Below are 18831 nucleotides of genomic sequence, written 5' to 3'. Positions count from 1 at the left end.
TAGTTTTGAAAGAACATTAAATATTTTTGTAAGTTATATTATATCACGATAAGGTACGTAAGCGTATTAACCTACCTTTCATTATATTTTTCCGGATCACTAATGTCTTTTCGGATGGATTTTTATCCGTGCTAATGTTCACGTATGAAATTGATAAGGAGAAAGGATAGTAATATGTATATATTGATATTTACAGTATGATGTTATTGAAATGCATTAATTATTAATGATTAGCAATTTCGTTGACTTTATGAAAAATTGTATATATACAATAACAGCAATGTGTCGATGTACATATCATAATACCACTTAGTGAATAGTCAACAGCATTATTTAATACTATGCATAAAATGACTTTAGTATTCATTAATAATTGTATGCCTCCTGTCAAATTATAATATATCTATAATTGTAAATCAATAAGATTCTCAATTGCTCAATAAGATTTTCAATTGCTTTTAATATTTGCAGAATAAAAATTTTATGTATGTCCGTTTAATTAAAAATTTAACAAAATATTCAATAACTTTTTGTTAAACGTAACATTAAATAATATAAAAAAAGACATGTACTTTTATAGATTATCTTATAGTTTACAAAAAAAATGTAATTATAATTATTCTGCATTTTCTAAATATATTACAAACTTTTTCATGGTGTAGTCTTGTTTTCAAGCAAGATATTTGTGTGTACACATTATACATTTTTTTTATATTACATACATATAATTACTGTATATAAAATATAATATTATATAATTAAATTTATATAATATTATATATTTACAATAATTATGTCTATGAAATATATATATATATATATATATATATATATATATATATAATTTAATTTTTCTATATACATAATTATAAACATAATTTACACTTAACACGACTTTACACTTCAGAAGATTTATTTTCTTAGAATCTTCTCACAGTTTTCGCGAGGCATAATATATCGTAGTGATAGAATAATCATTTATCAGTTAATTTTTTAATTTGCTATTTATTTTTTATAGCGAATTCGATTAGATGTAAAGCACTAATGCGCACAGATGTATACTAAAAACCGATGTACATAAATTTCATAATGTACACAAATCGACTATCAAATTTTCATTGGTCAACGTACTTATATTATAATTTTGAATAACTTTGTAGTCAATTGTATTTAGTTTGCACCAGTGCGCAAAAATTACTGTCATCATTATCATATAATCATAGCTTCAAGTTACAGCACCGCTGCCTTGAGATTTATTATAATATAATTCGGCCGAGAATAACAGATAACGATTGGATTGGTGCTAAGAGATTGGCCGGTGATTAAGTATAATCTACAACATCATCCGTTGACATCTTTTAGGAAATAATCCTTCGATTACATACAACAAAGAGTTAATCAAAATAGCATACACTAAACTAATATATACTAGGCATCATAAATATCTTAACATTTACCAAATATATTTTCCGAAAAAAATGCATCATATTTGACATGTATCATTTTGATCATATATTGTATCTTAAATAAAACATCTGTTATTTTATAAAACTTTTATAAAATTTTTGTGAAATGTTACTTTCTTTTGTTAAAGTGCTAGCTGATTTGGAAACTGCTAACATCTAGAGATTGTTATGACATTTATGATGCCTGGTATAATTATCTTCTATATTTTTCTCTAACGTCTTCCAAACACATCGACAGCATTGAGCATTCAATAATCGCGACATTTTAATGCCTCTGAAATACATGTGGTGAGGGTTGCCGCCGATACTTGGAAGACTGAGTCGAGAGATCTGAAGATATCACTCTAGATTTCTTTACACAAACGCACACAAACACAAAAATAAATTACATTCTCTTTTGTCTTGCAATCCGATCGCGTTCAGCACCGATTTCGTGGACTTAAAAATTACCCTGAGTGCATCGCGCGACTTGAAAAAGTCTCTTTTAAGTATATCCAATACTTTGTTGAAAAAAGATAATGCCGATTTAAGCAATCCGTAATCGTTGATTTCGTTACGGTTTTTTTCGCACATTCTATGTTGAATTAAATTTGACAAAACTTGATCCAACTTTCACCCACCTTGACTAAACTTTAGACTCTTCATCGGGATGTTTCTTCGAAGCTTTCAATTCTGGCGTTTTAGGAACATCCTTTTCGGGGCTGGGACTAGGACTAGGCGAGGAACTCGGCGATCTTGAGCTGCTGCTGGAGCTGGATCTGGCACGTTGCTTTCGCTCCAATTTCATCTTATAGTCGTATAAAGGACCGCGAATAATTTTCAGAGTATTTTCTAATTCGTAGGCTCGATCCTTTAACGAATTATACAAGTTAATGTCGAGACCGATCTTTCGTGCTCTTCTATGAAGTACTATGAGATGACGCCTATTCAGCACATCCGGCAGCATATATTCCTATATGAACATATAACAAAAAATAGTTCATTTGTTTCAATATTATACAATATTATACATAGTTTTAACACCATATAATGTATTTTTAACAATTTTCGTAATATTATAGATTTCTATGTATTATTTTATTATAAAATTAACCTGTCTGGTGACGAGGTAATAAATAAACCACATCATAGTAGTGCCATAAGTGACAAAGTAGGTGACGGGCTCCATTATATCCCATGAATATTCCCACCAAGTTAATCTGGCTAATGCTCCAAATTGGATTGACATCATAATTAGGAATGTCCAGATAAAGAAATTTGCCCTTTTATAAGCAGCATTTTGTATTTCTTGCAATTTCTAGAATAATTAAGAGAATGTAAAATTCACGCTTTCTTCTACTTCTTTTTTTCATTGTTTATGATGTATCGAACAATAAGTAATACGTTTTTGCTATTAAAAATATATATTTTATTTTCTACCTTATTTTATATGTAAATGAGAAAAAAGATGTGCGGATAATACCAAAGTTGGATAAATTTATCAAGAAGGAGGCTATGGAAGCTAAACTTCAGCTTCCACAATTCTTCATTAAAGTTATGTTTTCCCCGCTTTATAACTTCATAAAAAAAGAAAACAAGAACGTACGAAATATTTTATAGAAAATCTATGACATTGCATAATAACGAATATAAGTGAAATTCGCACGAAGATGGAATTAGAAAAGTATTGCTGTTTCTTCAGTCACTTGTGCGAAGCGCGATGCGAGTGTGCTAATTAGAAGAATATGGCAATTAAGAAGAGTCATAAAACCGACGCGTAGTATATGAGAAAAGACTGACAATAGAAGCGTGGCCGCATTTAAACTAATTTATGCGCGTTTACGATGGAAAGGTAATCGATGCATGCGCTTCGTTTAATTACTATTAAATCAATTAAAGAATCTATGTACTATTTCGCACAAATATATCCATGTCTTATGAATGTATAATTGTATGTCTTATGAGTGTACATCGCCAAATTGTCGCGCAATCAATAATATAAAATATTATTTTCACCTGTTCCAAAGGTAATAATTGTAATCTAATATCTTCCAGCTCGGCCACAACCGCTCTTTCCATGTCGACTTGATACTCTCGCACGTGGAACGCTTCGTAAAGTTGTGCGACAAGTGCTTGTATATCTTCAAGTTTTTGAAGATCCTCCTGCGAAAGTGAGAAATGTAGAATGATACTTGTAAGTATTATCGTTTGATCCGACAAGGAAAATATACGAACTGTAAAAGATATCGCGGAATGTGAAAATTATGATTGACCAAAATTCGTTTAAAATTCTAATCAATTGACATTAAGCAAAATATGTCACAATAACGCATTTCTAGATTATATATTAAAAATACAAAGAAAGAAGACTCGTCTTTATGTGATAACTCACTATCGTGCACCTTTCTTGCAACGGCGGCGAAACAATATATTCGTTATCGTTTATTATTAATTTGAAATCCTCTTCTAAAAGCGATTCTATCGTATTACTGGAAGATATCCTGACGCCATCTGAGAAACAATCAAAGCTTTTATTTTGCATTATTATACAACGATCTATTCGATTCCGTCATCCGTCTCTAATACCTTATTTATCAAGTAGTCATTAAAGGAAATGATTGATACGATACCTAACGATGTTATGCACGCTCGATCGATGCCACGATCCTCTGTCTTTAACATATCTAAAAAATTGCCGACTGTGTGTGTTATCGGCTTCATGGTGAACGAGCAATTTTCTCTTCTAGATGGAAGAGGCACCGTGATTCTGGGAAGCCCTTTGTAATATGTCACAGTGACATCTGAATCTATACATAATATATATATATATATATATATGTTAATATATTTATACATTACGTTTTTCTCTCTGCAAAATAAAACATAATTGTTTTTACTACGAATAAAATTAGCAGGTCTTGTGAAGACAGATTTAGAATTAGATTCTATGAATATTTTTATAAGATTTTATTCTCTTATTTCTTTTTATATGTATATATAAATCTCGTAAAACAATATGCAAAATATATATATACATATGAAAAAGCTTAGTTCTTTTTGAAAACCTATTTTTCTGTTAATGTTAATAACTGTTTCTAGAGTATTTTTTAAATCCGTATATAAGTACTCGATTCGCATCATGCGAATATCTCTCGATTGACAAAAACATAACACAGTTTGCACATGAGAAAAAGATGCATGCGTGCACGTGTACAATCGTATCATGAATTGTTCGTATATCCATTGTCGAAAGTTCGGATGGGAAATGTCGAGTTCAAACATGAAATTTAGCGTTGCGAGCGATACTCAACTTTAATTTTATCGGTATTTCTATTCAATAATATTAAATTGTATAAGATCTGTAACACAATGCATATCTCGTAGAAGCATTTTTGCTTTATATTAATATCAATTTTTTTAAAGCTTAATTAATCGATTAATCAATGCTTATAATCGATTTATTCCTGACAGTTCAATTAAATAATGTCAAAAGAATGTTAATTATTAATTATGTACAACAATTAAAATTATAACGTAGTCAGAACGGAACGTAACATCGAGGCAATGGAATATACGCAATTATAAAAGCACATTAGTTAAACATTAGTTACACGCTACATACTTGCTTTATCTGTATTGTCTATTGTATATACTTAAAGTTATATCTGTGCAATATAAATCTATTAAAAATATTTTCAACCTTTCATAACGGAACAACTCGTCGAACAATATCATTTTTTGACGCAAAACTGTTTCCTGTTTCCCTTAATTAATTAATTTAATATTGAATATTTCTGATGAAAATATTGCAAATGAAATGAAATAAAACAAGTATATAAAAAAATCCAAAATTGATAAGAATGTATTGCCTCAACTATTAATTATTTATTTAAAAAATAATGCAACAAGTTCTATATTAAATTCTCAATCTATTTGCGAGAAATTTTTGTTTAGTGATTTTTTAAATGTATCCATGCATTTTTCAAAACTAGAAAAAAAGAATGATATGGGGGATCGGTAAAACACACTGTATCCGCGATTTGCTCGCGTGATAATCGCGCAATTGAGAGCTTGACTGTGTGTATTAACCTGGTTACGAGCCGTTGATATGAAGAAGGTATTAGAGTGTGGAGAACGGAACGAGACGACCGAGGTCTTTCCGCTGTAAGCAGAACGGAACCGAGCATTAATCCGCTTGCGCTAACGATCTCTAAAAATGCATCTATAGGCGCAAGAGCCATCTCCGTTAAGTTTTTCTTTCCATTAATTTCTTCATCATTATAAATTTTAAGCTGGCAAAGAGCAATAAGACTAATTGCAAGAATTACGTCATAGAATATTGAAATTGCAAAGAATATTGTGGACGAGAAATGAAATGGTGAACGATTAGCAAAAAATTAATATACTTTGTAAATAAAATAAATAAATAAAAAATTTAACATATAAACTCTAGCTAAAATAAAAAAAATACATATTTTCGCCATACGCACATATAAAATCATATGAATCAATATGTTCTGAAATAATTTCAAAAACTTGTATATTTTAAATATCTTTAAAGAAAAAACGGAGATACAGAAATTCCAGCTTTTAATAAAATTAATTAAATTTTAATAAACAGGACTAAAAATTTCCGAACAGAAATGCGGCAATGCAGAGTTTCTCACACCTAAGATTATGAGACATAAAAAATTAACGCGTGTAACGTGTTAATGATGAAGCGGAAGAATTGCTGCTTCCGATCGAATAATTTGTAAATGTGTTGTAGAAGATACGAGTGCATATGCTATTACGGTACATTTTACATTAAATATGATTCATCAATAATTTGAAAATTATATATCAGGATTTCTCTAATTATGATTGCTGTGATAATTTTTTCATGATTAAAGATATAATTTTTTATAGCAAATAAAAGTATGTAATATTTTTCGAAAAAAAATGAAAAAAAGTATTATCTTTTATCTTATGGAATTGTCAAAAACAGAGATATGTATTATAATGGCATCGTCAATATTGTATTATAATGGCATGTCAATATTGACAAGTATACAATATATACTTCAATCATATATAAAGAATTACATTTATATTTAAAGTATATTATATAATATTTCGATATTATATGCATAATATCATATCATTCGACAATATCATTTTATACGCGAGAAAAATCTATGAGGTAATCATTAATCGTTCGTCATGGAGAGTTCTTGTCCCGAAAGGGAAACAGCGACGAGTTAGGCTCTCTCGATTCAGGACACTCAAGGAGCGATCGGTAGTGATTGACTGTAACTCGAATAGAAATTCAATATTGCAACTAAGATAGAAATTTAATGCCGCGATAATTGCGTGTTCTTTAAACGGACAGGTAACGTCCGACAATTAATACGCCCCCACGCACATGACAGACGATCGGCGGACGGTGATCCGTGTGCATCGCCCGGTAGTAGGTTGGCATACACAGGTGTGGAAGTGGTAAGAAATCTACCATCTCCAAACCGTTCGCTTCCCTTCTTCTAGTATCCGTGGTACAATGCGGTGGTGAAGTTTTCTGTGCCGCCACAGTCTACCGTAAGATCCTGCTCAATTAATAAGTGACGTGAACGTGGAACTAAGGCAACGTAGTTATTTTTTTTTTTTTCCGACAGTATTCCAACACTCCCTCAAACTACTCTGGACCTCGATTTTGCTTTATTCCTCGGAGATGTACGACTGATGATTACCAAGGGAATTTCCCGAGGGTAGGTAGATAGATATTTATGAGATTGACTACTCACAACTTATGGCATTCCCGAAGAACCATTGCCGTTAGCACTCAAGTAATTGCGTGGTCAGGATTATAAATTGAAGGGTTGAAGATAGAAGATATAAAGGTAGAGTTATATAAACTATAACGTTTATTTTAGATATTATTTAAAACGGATTTTATAAAAAGAAGATAGATTTATTGCACTAAACCCTTTGATTTAAATATGTTTATTTCGTTTTTTATGCTTTATTAAATTTAATTACAGCTATTTTTCTGAAATCTAATTTGCTTGGAGTATTATACGCTCTAAATATTTTATTCATATAACAGACCGAATACACATGCAGTTGAAATAAAAAGAATACATATATTTAACTTTAATCTCTATATAAAGATATTTATTATGTTTTTAATATAAAAACTCTTATAAATAGAATTAAAGAGTGTCTGTAGAATTAAAGAATGAATATAAAAACAATAAAAATTTAATTCACTATTTAATTATTAACTATCATCTTTTAAATATAAATTTTTTACTATATAAATTTTTAATCGTAAAAATATTATATTAGTAATATAATATATGTGCATGCACAAATAATTAAAAAAAATAAATATATTCTTGAAATTTCGTCTAATAGGTAATTTAAATTGATAGGCAATGTGTTTCTAAAATTATAAAAAAATCTTTTATATACAAGCTTCCTTACATACTTTTTAAAAATTTCCATTCAACTTTCAACCAAATTATGAAGAGATTTACGCGCTATTAATCGTCTAGAAAGTTTCTGATATGTTGACATGTGGTAAAATATTTTAAGTCGAATGAAAAAAGCGTATATTCTTGTGTAATTAATAAACGTTGCGTGAATTAAATTCAACTCGGAGAAATCCCGTATTACCAGAATTTTAAGCACGAAATTATCTTTATTCTTTCATCGACCAGTCCGTTATTCGTATATGCAATTCGCGGTGATAGTAATGTAATCTTGGGGGACGTATGTGTGGATCGCAACTATCTAACTGACAGTTTGCGTGTAACCGTACTTGACATGCTTGCAGTTTCATTTCCTCTTTTGGAAGTTACACTATCGTACTCTACCATATGAGATGTAGTGATCATTGTCTGCGATGTTTGGGACATCTCGATAATATCTTTGATAAAAATATTAAGTTTTTAAAAATATGAAAACTTAAAACTTTTATTTTTTTACGTAATTAAATTTTTAATATTTTTTAATATTTGACTTTTTAATTTCCAAATCTGCAAAATATCTATCTGTAGATTTAAAGATTTATATCATTCAGAATTTTATGCTATTTTATTTCGGAGCAATATGCAAAGTGATTTATATAAAAAAAAAAAACTACTCGATTTTTCGTGACGTGAATCCTCATGGGCTGAGGCATCTTAGGTATGTAAATAATATATGACTCTGGGATACTTGACGCTGCAGATGGATATACGTGATCGCTTGGTTGGAAGTATTAGACTATATATTGCTTATCCATACAAGATATTTCGAGCTTATATTACTTACAAAAAAAAAAAATATTTCTGCATAAAATATTTTATATTTTTTCATGGAAAAAACAAGTTTTTGATTTATTATATATAATTACTTTTTGTATAATAAAATTAAAGGACAAATATATAAATATAAAACGAAAACTCCCCAAAAATTGGATCTAATATTAATCAAGATTTTAAGTTTCGCGTAGGCGTTAAGAAATCATGCATTTTAAAAACATCTAATGTATATATTTTTAGCTATTTACATTATATATAGTATACGATCAAGACCCTTTCCGGAGAAAGTAAATGTTTACTAAAAAACAATATTTAAAAAGATATATATATATATATATATATATATATATATATATATATATATGTACATATACATCTTATCATATATATCTTTTTGATTATTGTTTTTTAATAATATGTAAAATTAAATACAAAGTAAATTAAACTCAGAGTACATACTATATAGAAATATATATTGCATGTACACTGAATTAAACAAATCTAAATTTTTACAAATCAATCCAAGAAATATTTTAATCTCTACTATCCTCACCGCGAATCATCACTAACTACATATCTCATGATGAAGAGTATAATTTTCAAAAAGTAGAGTAAAATTTAATCAAAAAACTTATCAAAAGAAAAAAATAGAATATTTTTTTGTTTTAATAATTTTATTGGGTCTGAAACCTGACGGTCAAGACCCTTTCCGGAAAAAGTTAACGTTGGAACATCCTCGGTTCGCAATAAACATATCTCTTGTACGGTCTCGTTTATATACCCTTCCTGGATCGATTTTATTCACGAGAAAGCTGCATGCTAGTGTCATCTAGTAGCAGGTCTCGGTACGAGAAGCGGGCTGACTGAAAATTTATATAACACGAGAAAGACGTAGACTAGAGCAACGAGAAAGGACCTTCATCGTAAATGCCTTTACGCTCGAGCTGTAACACATGCGCCTGACAGATCTTTCGCCTTATTTTTGTCTTCTCAAAATGTTTCCATTTCTTCAAGAATATTAAATGTACCTCGAAAATGCATATATTCCCTCCATTAAATTTCATAGCGCCGTGTTCAGTCTGTCGACAAAATTGGATAATTTCGTACTCGTTAAACACCGAATAAATATGTTGAAAACGAGGTTGACAATATGCTCCTAAATGCCTTTCACGTTATTCTGTGTGTATGCGACATAGGCTTCTATTACATAGCCAAACAGAGCAGAAAAAGCATCGAATTTACATCATCGTTTCGATAGTATCAGTTTTGTTTAAGCATACGAAATGTTCTATGGGCTGTTTATGCATTATGAATCTAAATCACAGATTAGGAAATGTATCTCTTTCTTTCTATTATCCAATGTGCCAAGAAAGTTAAAGAAGTTTAACATTGTATCATAAACTTTTAACGGGACTTTTTAACATAAATTGGAAAGTAAGTTAAGATATCATTAATCACACATACATGTAAGAAGGGAGGAATTGTATATATTTATTTAGTAATAATTGTGCCTTTAAATCTTTTATAGCTAAAGTTTTTGTTAGAACTAGCAACGTTCTTTTGTAGTGCATTCTAAATATATTATAAATGGATATAATTCTAAATATATTATAAATGGATATTGTTGACTTTAGAACTATATACGAAACTTTTATCGAAGTTTATAATGACTTCACGGCAAGTACAACGATCTGTATATCAAGCCCATTGAATAATTTATTAGAAATTTTCATGATAATATTAATACGTTATTTATCCGATTAAATGAAATAATTCGTTTAACCATTAATTTGAATACCAGTTATATGCATTTCAAATAAAAATTAATAATCGATGATAAATGAATAATAATTAATAATAATTAATATTATAAAAGATATATACAATGTTATCATATTTTATATTTCATATATCGCGTATCCAGCACAATTTATCGTTTTATCAGGTGTTTAAGTAAGGTGTGAACTGTCAAAATTATGTTATCACCAAACTTTTGAAAACATTTGCAAATTATTTAACAATATAAAAAAAATACTCTCGATGCCATTCAGGCATTAAATATGAAATTGTATCAGGTCTCTTCGTGGTCGGCCATGGGCGGTGTGCAAAGTGGAACTCATAATCTTGGCGAGGCGTTATGGGTACAGGAACGACAACGGCAGAAGTGCCATCGGTGAGTAACAGGATTTTTAATAATGCATGCAAAGTTGTGTGAAATACAGATCGATATAGATACATGGGATACACGCTGAATAAGTATTAATCCTAATTTTTAAATTCATTCCTTTTCCTATGACATTAATCCAAGAGTCTTAATAAAACTTTGTATGTATAGTCTAATTAATTACTCGCGGCGTGTCTTCAAACTCGCGTGTCTTCACCTAATCCTAAAGACTGATGAAGAAACCTTAATAGCCATGCTGAAGAATGTCTCTCTCCATTTGGGCCAGCAATTCACTAATTATTCAAGCGTCGGAAAGTTCCATTAATTATGAGGTGATCTCCATCGCGAAAGTACGAAACTAAGTCGCGTCTCAATTTATTCATATTCAACGAAATTCCTTTCACAGTTGTGATAATTGTGGATGTCCTTGCGTTCGTGTGACTGTTTTTAAAATAGCGATAGATGAAGCTTTCCTTCGGACTCTTCTCCGCAAAGCGATCCCAAAGACCGAAATAAAATAGCTATAACCGGGACAAGGCTGGCACGGATAATTTAAAAGTTAAGAGAAAATTTTTGTGCGCGCTCTCTTCCGAACTCTTCACTTTAAGAATTTAGAATTGTATTTGTTTCGTGGTTTTCCGAGACGATGCGTCACGATTAGTAATAGTTATTAGTTAATTACTGCCGTGTATATTGCCACGGTCAGGCAACGCTTATTAACACGGTTGTGGTCTAATTACTCGACTTCGTAATTAGAAATAAAATTAGGAGTCCATTTCTATGCAAGGAGAGATTCTATAGAATATTACGCAAATCCCCATTCTATTTCGAGAATTAACGAAATAAAGTTTTACATGAGTTGCAATTTATCATTTAGGTGTAAGCAATACATGCCAATTATATGGTATAAGCTAAATTATCTTCTAACCACATTTAAAATTCTTTTCCAAGAGCAATTCAAAAAATTACATTGATATTGTCTCGCAATTTTATCAACGTGTACAAAATTAATATGTTTGTCATGAAAAATACTAATCATAATTTCGCAAATATATTTTAATAATTTAGTCAGAGTGCTTTGTATAAATTGGAATATAATTTCAAGTAGAGTTCTAGTGACAAAATTATTTCGAAGCTAAACTTGGATTGTGTCCCAAATGATTCAAACATCAGTTGTGTTCCTAGATTATAGTATTCTCGTTGCACCGAATTATATTCCCAATTGAGGGATAAAATATAATAACTTGCAACATGCATAGCGTATCGACAGCCTTAATATTGCCAATAAATCATAGTAACCGTCTAAATTATAGTAACATATCAGTTTCAGTAATAATAATATCAGTAATAATCAATAATATCTATAGAATATATTTCTACATAAATAAAAATTGTAATATTAAGATATTATTAGCGTAAGCGAATAAATCTATCAAACATATGCAATATTTGCCATAATTAATTTTGAAACAAAGTTTCTTGATTCTTTCATAATGGATTAGATTACAGGCTCAAAGAATGGCGGTCAATGATATCGAACAATTATTTGACGAAATCGATTCAAATTAAATAATTCGCACAATCATTAATTAGCGCGAAACCCGCGCAGTACTATTGCGTTATGGCGTGATCGTAGTAGCGGAACACCGGATATCCGTCTTTGCACATCCGAATGCCACTCTCTCTCTCTCTGTTTCTCTCTATTTTCCTCCTGCTCCGTCCCTTTCGCTCGTAATACATACGCACACGTGCTTACCGTATGGAACAAAGGGCTTTGACAAACCGCGTGTGTCCCCTGCACATTGAAAATCATTCGCATCGCGGAGTGTTGTCAGTGCGAAGTGCCGTAGCGGCTCGGATCGCGACGCAATGTACGTTGTCAAGATTGTCTACTGTCAAGTGACGATGGAGTTCGTCGACCAGGATATTGGGAGATCGAGGTATATTATAATCGATTGAAATGTTCATTTTAAGAAGAATTATGATAACAGCGACATATTTTAATTTTAATTTATAATTAAAATTTTAAAATTATTTATATGTTTAGTTTATTTTTATCTATTTAATTTTATTTAATTTTATCTATTTTGATATTAATTTTCTGCTAAAAAAGAAATGATGAATAATAAATGTATCGAGAAATATAATATAAAAAAAATATAATAATTTTTAAAGAATAAAGTTGTAAGATGGAAGTAAGAAAAATATTTAAATTCATAAGTATTTTGATATTCTTATATGCCGTTATTTTGGCGAATTTCTCAATTTTTTTATCTATATATTATTATATTTTTATCATTAATCAATTTTATTAGAGTAATGAAAAAGTTGGCTGAATGTAAATTATTGTGAAATGCATGAAATAATTTTACGGATTTTAATAATCTGTATTGGATTTACAAACTATATTCATTGAATCATTGTGATTTAATTTATCATACTAAATAGATTGCAATCAGAAATTATCTCAAACTTTACTTAGTTATCATTTAACTGTTTGATATTTAAAAAAAATTAATAGTATAAAGATACCTATATAAACATTTTTCCTCTAATTTGTATGCGGAATTTGCGTATTTTTTTAACTCAAACAGTTTATATTTGAAGAGGAGACGCTTCACGAATATTGAGGTCTATCGATGAAACGAACTTACGCTGACGTTTATCGTCGTCTCGAAATATCCCTGGATTCAAGGTGTGGCATCGTGTCGTTCAATTTTACAGCAGATCTTCTCGTTAAGTCCTGCTCGGACATATCTATTTCTTTAACGTGACGTGATCGGATTAACGTAGCGATGTACCAACCGGCACATAATTTCGCGACCATCAGAAGAACATATTCCCATAATCTCACCATGTCACAAGTTCTATGGCGGCTCTTTAAGCGTACTGCTTTTTTAAAACGTAGTCAATTTTAGTAATTCAGAGTCGCATAAAAGATCCGAGATTTTTATGGACATTCTACGAAAGATGAGAGGAATGCGACAATATCGTAACGAGGGAATCGAGTCCTCATTAATAATGTTATCAGCATATATATTTCCCCTGTGAGAACAAGAGTATATTCTCTATTGTATAATTTCCTGTCGCTTCCTGTGGCCTCGTTTCCTGACCTTTTCGAATCGGCGGGGAAAAATCATGCAACTTACCGGAATAATCGGACCTACTTTCCGTCTTGTTTAACAAATAACGATATAGTAGATCGTCCGCTGAATCATGAAATTTAAATATAAACTCATCGTAGTTTACTCTCGAAATTGTTCTAATGAGATGCTGACGCAAACGTTTTTCAATACGGTTTCGTATGATTGAGTTCCAACTGTTGTATGCCTTCGATTTAGACAATTTGCAATCGGTCTCGTGAAGATTTTCGCTTATGTAATAATAAATTTATTACACGGGCAATGTTTTTTTTTTTTATTCGCGATGAACGTTACGTAAAGGAAGCAGTCATCCTTGAAGTGCGGTAGCATTAAAATCGATAGTCAGATTAAGTAAGAGCGATTTCTCGATTAAATATGATTTCCTGATCCATCCAAGATCTAATTTTGAAAATTGCTTGCTATATTCATATAGAAAATATATAAAGGTATTTTGATGTAGAAAAAATGGCAAACATATAGATATTGAATATTAAACTAGTCTAAAATTATTCTCACAGTTAGTGAAAATATTTTTATGAAAAAAAAACGAATAATTAATTTTTCTAAAATATTATAGCAAAGAAAATATTATCTAATTATTAAAATTTAAAAAAAATTAGTATTATTAAAATTATTAATGATAAAAATTTTGAAAATTTTTAGATTGTCAATCACTTATAACTAAAAAGTTGTCATTTTATAATTGAATCTAAATATTTTAATTAAAGAAAACTCAATCTAATATAAGAAAAGATTGCACGAAAAAAAATGCAAGATGATTATATGTAATAAAAATAATAACATTTAATGTTTTTTTTTTAGAAATATATTGTTATCTTGTTTATAGAAAGTGAATCAGAAATTTTGTGGGTGTCAATGACCCAGGATTAAATTACATACGTATCACCTCGCTTTCACACCTGGGTTTCTGGCATAAGCATCAATTTCTCCGGAATACTCTCGTGATAAAGTGCGGATCGCCGACCACATGGAATTCCTAACGATGTTTCGGGTAATCAAGCTTAATTGGTTCCATCATGCGTATTGTCGGTTAATTCGTAATTGGTTCTGAGAGGTTTTGCGAAAATTCCGTAATGCAATTGTCGGTGAAACGATAAGAACCGGAAGAATAACGAAAAATAATGAAGATCAATGAAAATCAATTCGTGCGTGAAAGTTTTATCTTCGAACATGATCATTATTGCATTCTTAATTGCATCTACATTGATTGTTAATCGCAATATTCGAAGCACAAGGGAAAAAATATTCATAAAAAAATATAATTTATCTAACAAATTAAATATCTATCAATAATAATATCATTCGAAATGTATTATGAGCTGATTACTGATAAAATATTTGCATATCTTTCTGAGGAAATGGAAATAATATATAATAATCACCTTTCTTTTTCTCTCTTTAAAAAAAGTAATTATTTTCATACCTCTATTAATAAAAATTAGTTAAGTTTTATATTTTTTATTAAATATAAATGTCAATATACAATTATAAACTATAATTGTGTATATAATATCGCAAATGCGAATATAATAAATGCTATTTTTAAACAATTCAAATATAAAATTCAGCTTCAAATAAATCGAATAATTTCTGCGAAATGTAATATTTCTAGATATTCTATAATATTAATATATGCATTTCTAAAAATGAAAAAGAAATGATTATGTTTCGCGTTCCTTGCAAGTTTTCAACGTATGAAATAACAGTGACGAGTTGAGTCGAAAACCAAAGACAGGTGACTCTTGGAAGGTCACTCGTGTATGCTGTATTCAATTGTATATGTTTTGTTTCACATGGGGTGAGATGGTTTCCTCGACAACCTTCTGATTCATCGATTTAAAACCGAGCAGAGGGGACGGAGCGGTTGTTTGCGCTCTTTTTCGACGTGATACCCCAGTTGCATATCGGTTGCATGCAACGGCAAATCGGGGTGTCGTTTGATCATTATTTCCATCATAAACGCGTATCTTGATGAAATACGAGAGATTTTTTACTGGATATATTTTCATGCTGGAAAGAATATACAGAAAATGTTGTGCGTTATATCAGGTATTTATTACAAAGGCAAAAATCTTCTCAATATTTATAGTCCATTGCACTACTTTTCCATGCATACTAATTATCTCAGAGAGTAAAAGGTATTTGAACAATTCGTTTTCATAAAAAGATTGAAATCTATGAAATTTTGTATCACTAAGATTGTTATTGTATTTTTACTTTAAATATTAATATGTTGTTGAGAACCTGTGTTAGTATAAACTGCAAAAATTTAATTAAAAATTTTGGGAATTTATGTTTCACAATCTTGGAATAACATCGCTTGTATCCTTTAAATTTCCAAAGAAAACTGTTATTTTTTATTCCAAATAGTATAATAAAATTTTGTCGAATTTTTATTTTATTCTTATTATACTTTATTCTCTTTTCTATTTTACATCCTATCGTGTTCTCTTTATCCAATTCAATTGCTTTCAAAAATATGTTGATCAATTTAATATGTACAATGCTGTTGAATTTCTACAAACATTTCATGGATCATTCATTAAAAGAAACATAAAAAATGAGCGTTACATTAAGCCGTCAGAGAAAGCGTGCAATACGTAGAAACACGGCTCAAATACGTGCATCATTAAAGTTACATGCCACGAATACTTTTCTTTTAACCGTTATGGCTGTTCCGTGCTCGAAAATATGATAAAATCTCCACAAATGTGTTGCGCTTTGTAGATTCATATCTTCTGTTCATATAAATATAAATAATGTTTTTTTGGCCAATTATATGTGTATATATTATTTTTATACTAAATTTAATCAATTAGTTCTTTGTTCTCGTAAAAATGATATGTTTCCCTAGTTCCTAGTTAATTGTAAAGAATTATAATAATCGATATTATACGCAGTTGATAATAGTAGTGATCAAGATCGACAAAATGTGGAGAGAAACTTTAAGCAACGTCAAATATTTTTAAATACGCTTTTCGTGGATAATAACTTTTAGACAAATAATAGTGTTTTATCAAATATTTTGTGTATATAAACTGTAAAAGAATATAGAAATGCTCTCTTCTGTGTATAATCAACTTTAGAAACCACGCCGACTTTCCCATCAAAACTTTATTCACATTTTTATAATAGAATTTCAGTAAAAATTGAATTTTCATGTTTGATACCCAAATGCTCTTTTTGTTCGGAAAAAGAAATAATCGATCTGCTTCTACTTCCATTCTCGAAGTTAATGAAACTCTGAAGAGAAATGCGCTACGATTCTTCAACTTGATGAGACTTTGATTAGAAGTTTGTGTGATTTTACAATATGAATTGCGACGTACCATTTTCCCTTTGCAACTCGATATAATACAAGGATTTTTAATTCATCCAGAACTAGGAAATATATTTGGATGAACTTTAGTGTGTCCGTATGAACTAAAATAGAATAAATAGAATAAGATAATTATAATAAAATAGAACACATAAATTAAAAAAAAAGTTTAATATAAAAAAAATTATGTAATCCGCGTAAATTTAAGAAAAATTGATTTATAGTTATAATATTATTATCTGAAATTATATTAATTAATTAAATAATTGCTGAGCACGTTATTTACTTTTGTTGTGATATGTATTCGTCGCGATAGTCGTTTTAACATGAGCGTGATAGCTTCTCATGGAAAAGAGGATCAAGTGTCAACAAAAATTTGTGGAGAAATGCGCAGTACCAGAATGTAACATGAGTTCGAATCAGGAAGGAAGCTGAGAAGTCTTGCTAACCAAGGAAAGTATCCCAACAACGTGTTTAAATGGCAGCTAGGCCAAGTGCCATGGTCACTTTCCTCTCTGTAGTTTTATACGACGCGCTTGTCGACTCGAAACGGAATCCCTCATGTGTTTGCCACGATGCACTCGTTTCTCTTTCATGTTCACCATCCATCTCTCACGAATCAAATCATTATAGAAAGTGAATCGCACACCGATAATAAACAGTCGTCTGTGCTATTTTTTAGACATGTTATATATTTTTATTTTTATGTAAAAGTATATTGAGAAATTAATTCTGATTAATATACGATAATTATACATATAAATTATATGGGACGAGTATATACTTAATGAAATTTTAATTGTAATTTTATTTAATGATTGAATACAAAGAAGAATACGAATTTCAGAAAAAATATATGATTCCATTTTCATAAAAAAAAAATTAATAATCTGCCATTACAATATGTTTTGTAAAAATGGAATATTTTATTATAAGATACAATTATAGTTCTTTGTCGTGTTCCTTGTTATTAATTATCTTAGTTGGCGTCTTTCTATGATGATGTTCTTGCCTCGAGATGTGCTAATTAATGATAACTTTAACAGGTCACAAGAAGCCTGTATTAATCATGATGAGAAACAATGATATGAAAATTATCAGACTTCTATAGATATTTCCACTTCACAATATATACTTTAGTTGACAGAAACGCATTATGATAAATAAATATTTTCAATAATTAGTTAAAATCATCTTATAAAGAAGGGAATATAATAAGAATAAAATAGAATAAAAATTCAAAAAATTTTAATTTTATTTGGAATTGGCACTAAAAATTCTCTAAAAACACTAAAAAAAATAATACATTGTCCCAGGATTGTAAAATGCATGTAGATATCAAGAGAATTTTTTAATTAATAAAATTTTAAAATTTCATTATTCTTATAAATATTTTAGGATAAACATAAACAAGTAATAATTTCAGTATTTCACGTAATTATAAAATCATGTAAAA

At 29.7% G+C, this 18831-nt stretch overlaps 2 protein-coding genes across 4 annotated transcripts in view; one reads left to right on the top strand and one right to left on the bottom strand.

The window, feature by feature from the left end:
- Positions 1 to 890: 890 nt before the first annotated feature.
- Positions 891 to 18831, bottom strand: part of LOC126848389 (calcium uniporter protein, mitochondrial) — a 51578-nt gene continuing 33637 nt past the window's right edge. Inside the window, exons 3-7 of one of the 2 annotated variants that reach the window (XM_050589257.1) lie at positions 4076 to 4252; positions 3838 to 3956; positions 3462 to 3608; positions 2560 to 2763; positions 891 to 2418 (exon numbers count right to left, since the gene is read on the bottom strand). In XM_050589257.1, the coding sequence (XP_050445214.1) occupies positions 2092 to 2418; positions 2560 to 2763; positions 3462 to 3608; positions 3838 to 3956; positions 4076 to 4252 (974 nt within the window). In that variant the 3' untranslated portion in view covers positions 891 to 2091. Of the gene's footprint in view, positions 2419 to 2559; positions 2764 to 3461; positions 3609 to 3837; positions 3957 to 4075; positions 4315 to 18831 lie in introns of both variants that reach the window. The other variant, XM_050589258.1, reaches the window with a different exon arrangement.
- The window catches only part of LOC126848364 (uncharacterized), a 30291-nt gene continuing 14976 nt past the window's right edge, over positions 3517 to 18831 (top strand). The window contains exons 1-3 of one of the 2 annotated variants that reach the window (XM_050589199.1): positions 6637 to 7019; positions 7097 to 7189; positions 10804 to 10901. In XM_050589199.1, the coding sequence (XP_050445156.1) occupies positions 10822 to 10901 (80 nt within the window). In that variant the 5' untranslated portion in view covers positions 6637 to 7019; positions 7097 to 7189; positions 10804 to 10821. Of the gene's footprint in view, positions 3640 to 6636; positions 7020 to 7096; positions 7190 to 10803; positions 10902 to 18831 lie in introns of those variants that run through there. The other variant, XM_050589198.1, reaches the window with a different exon arrangement.

Source organism: Cataglyphis hispanica, chromosome 3 (genome assembly GCF_021464435.1).
Source record: "Cataglyphis hispanica isolate Lineage 1 chromosome 3, ULB_Chis1_1.0, whole genome shotgun sequence".
Taxonomy (NCBI): Eukaryota; Metazoa; Arthropoda; class Insecta; order Hymenoptera; family Formicidae; genus Cataglyphis; species Cataglyphis hispanica.
This window is presented reverse-complemented; position numbering and strand designations above follow the sequence as displayed.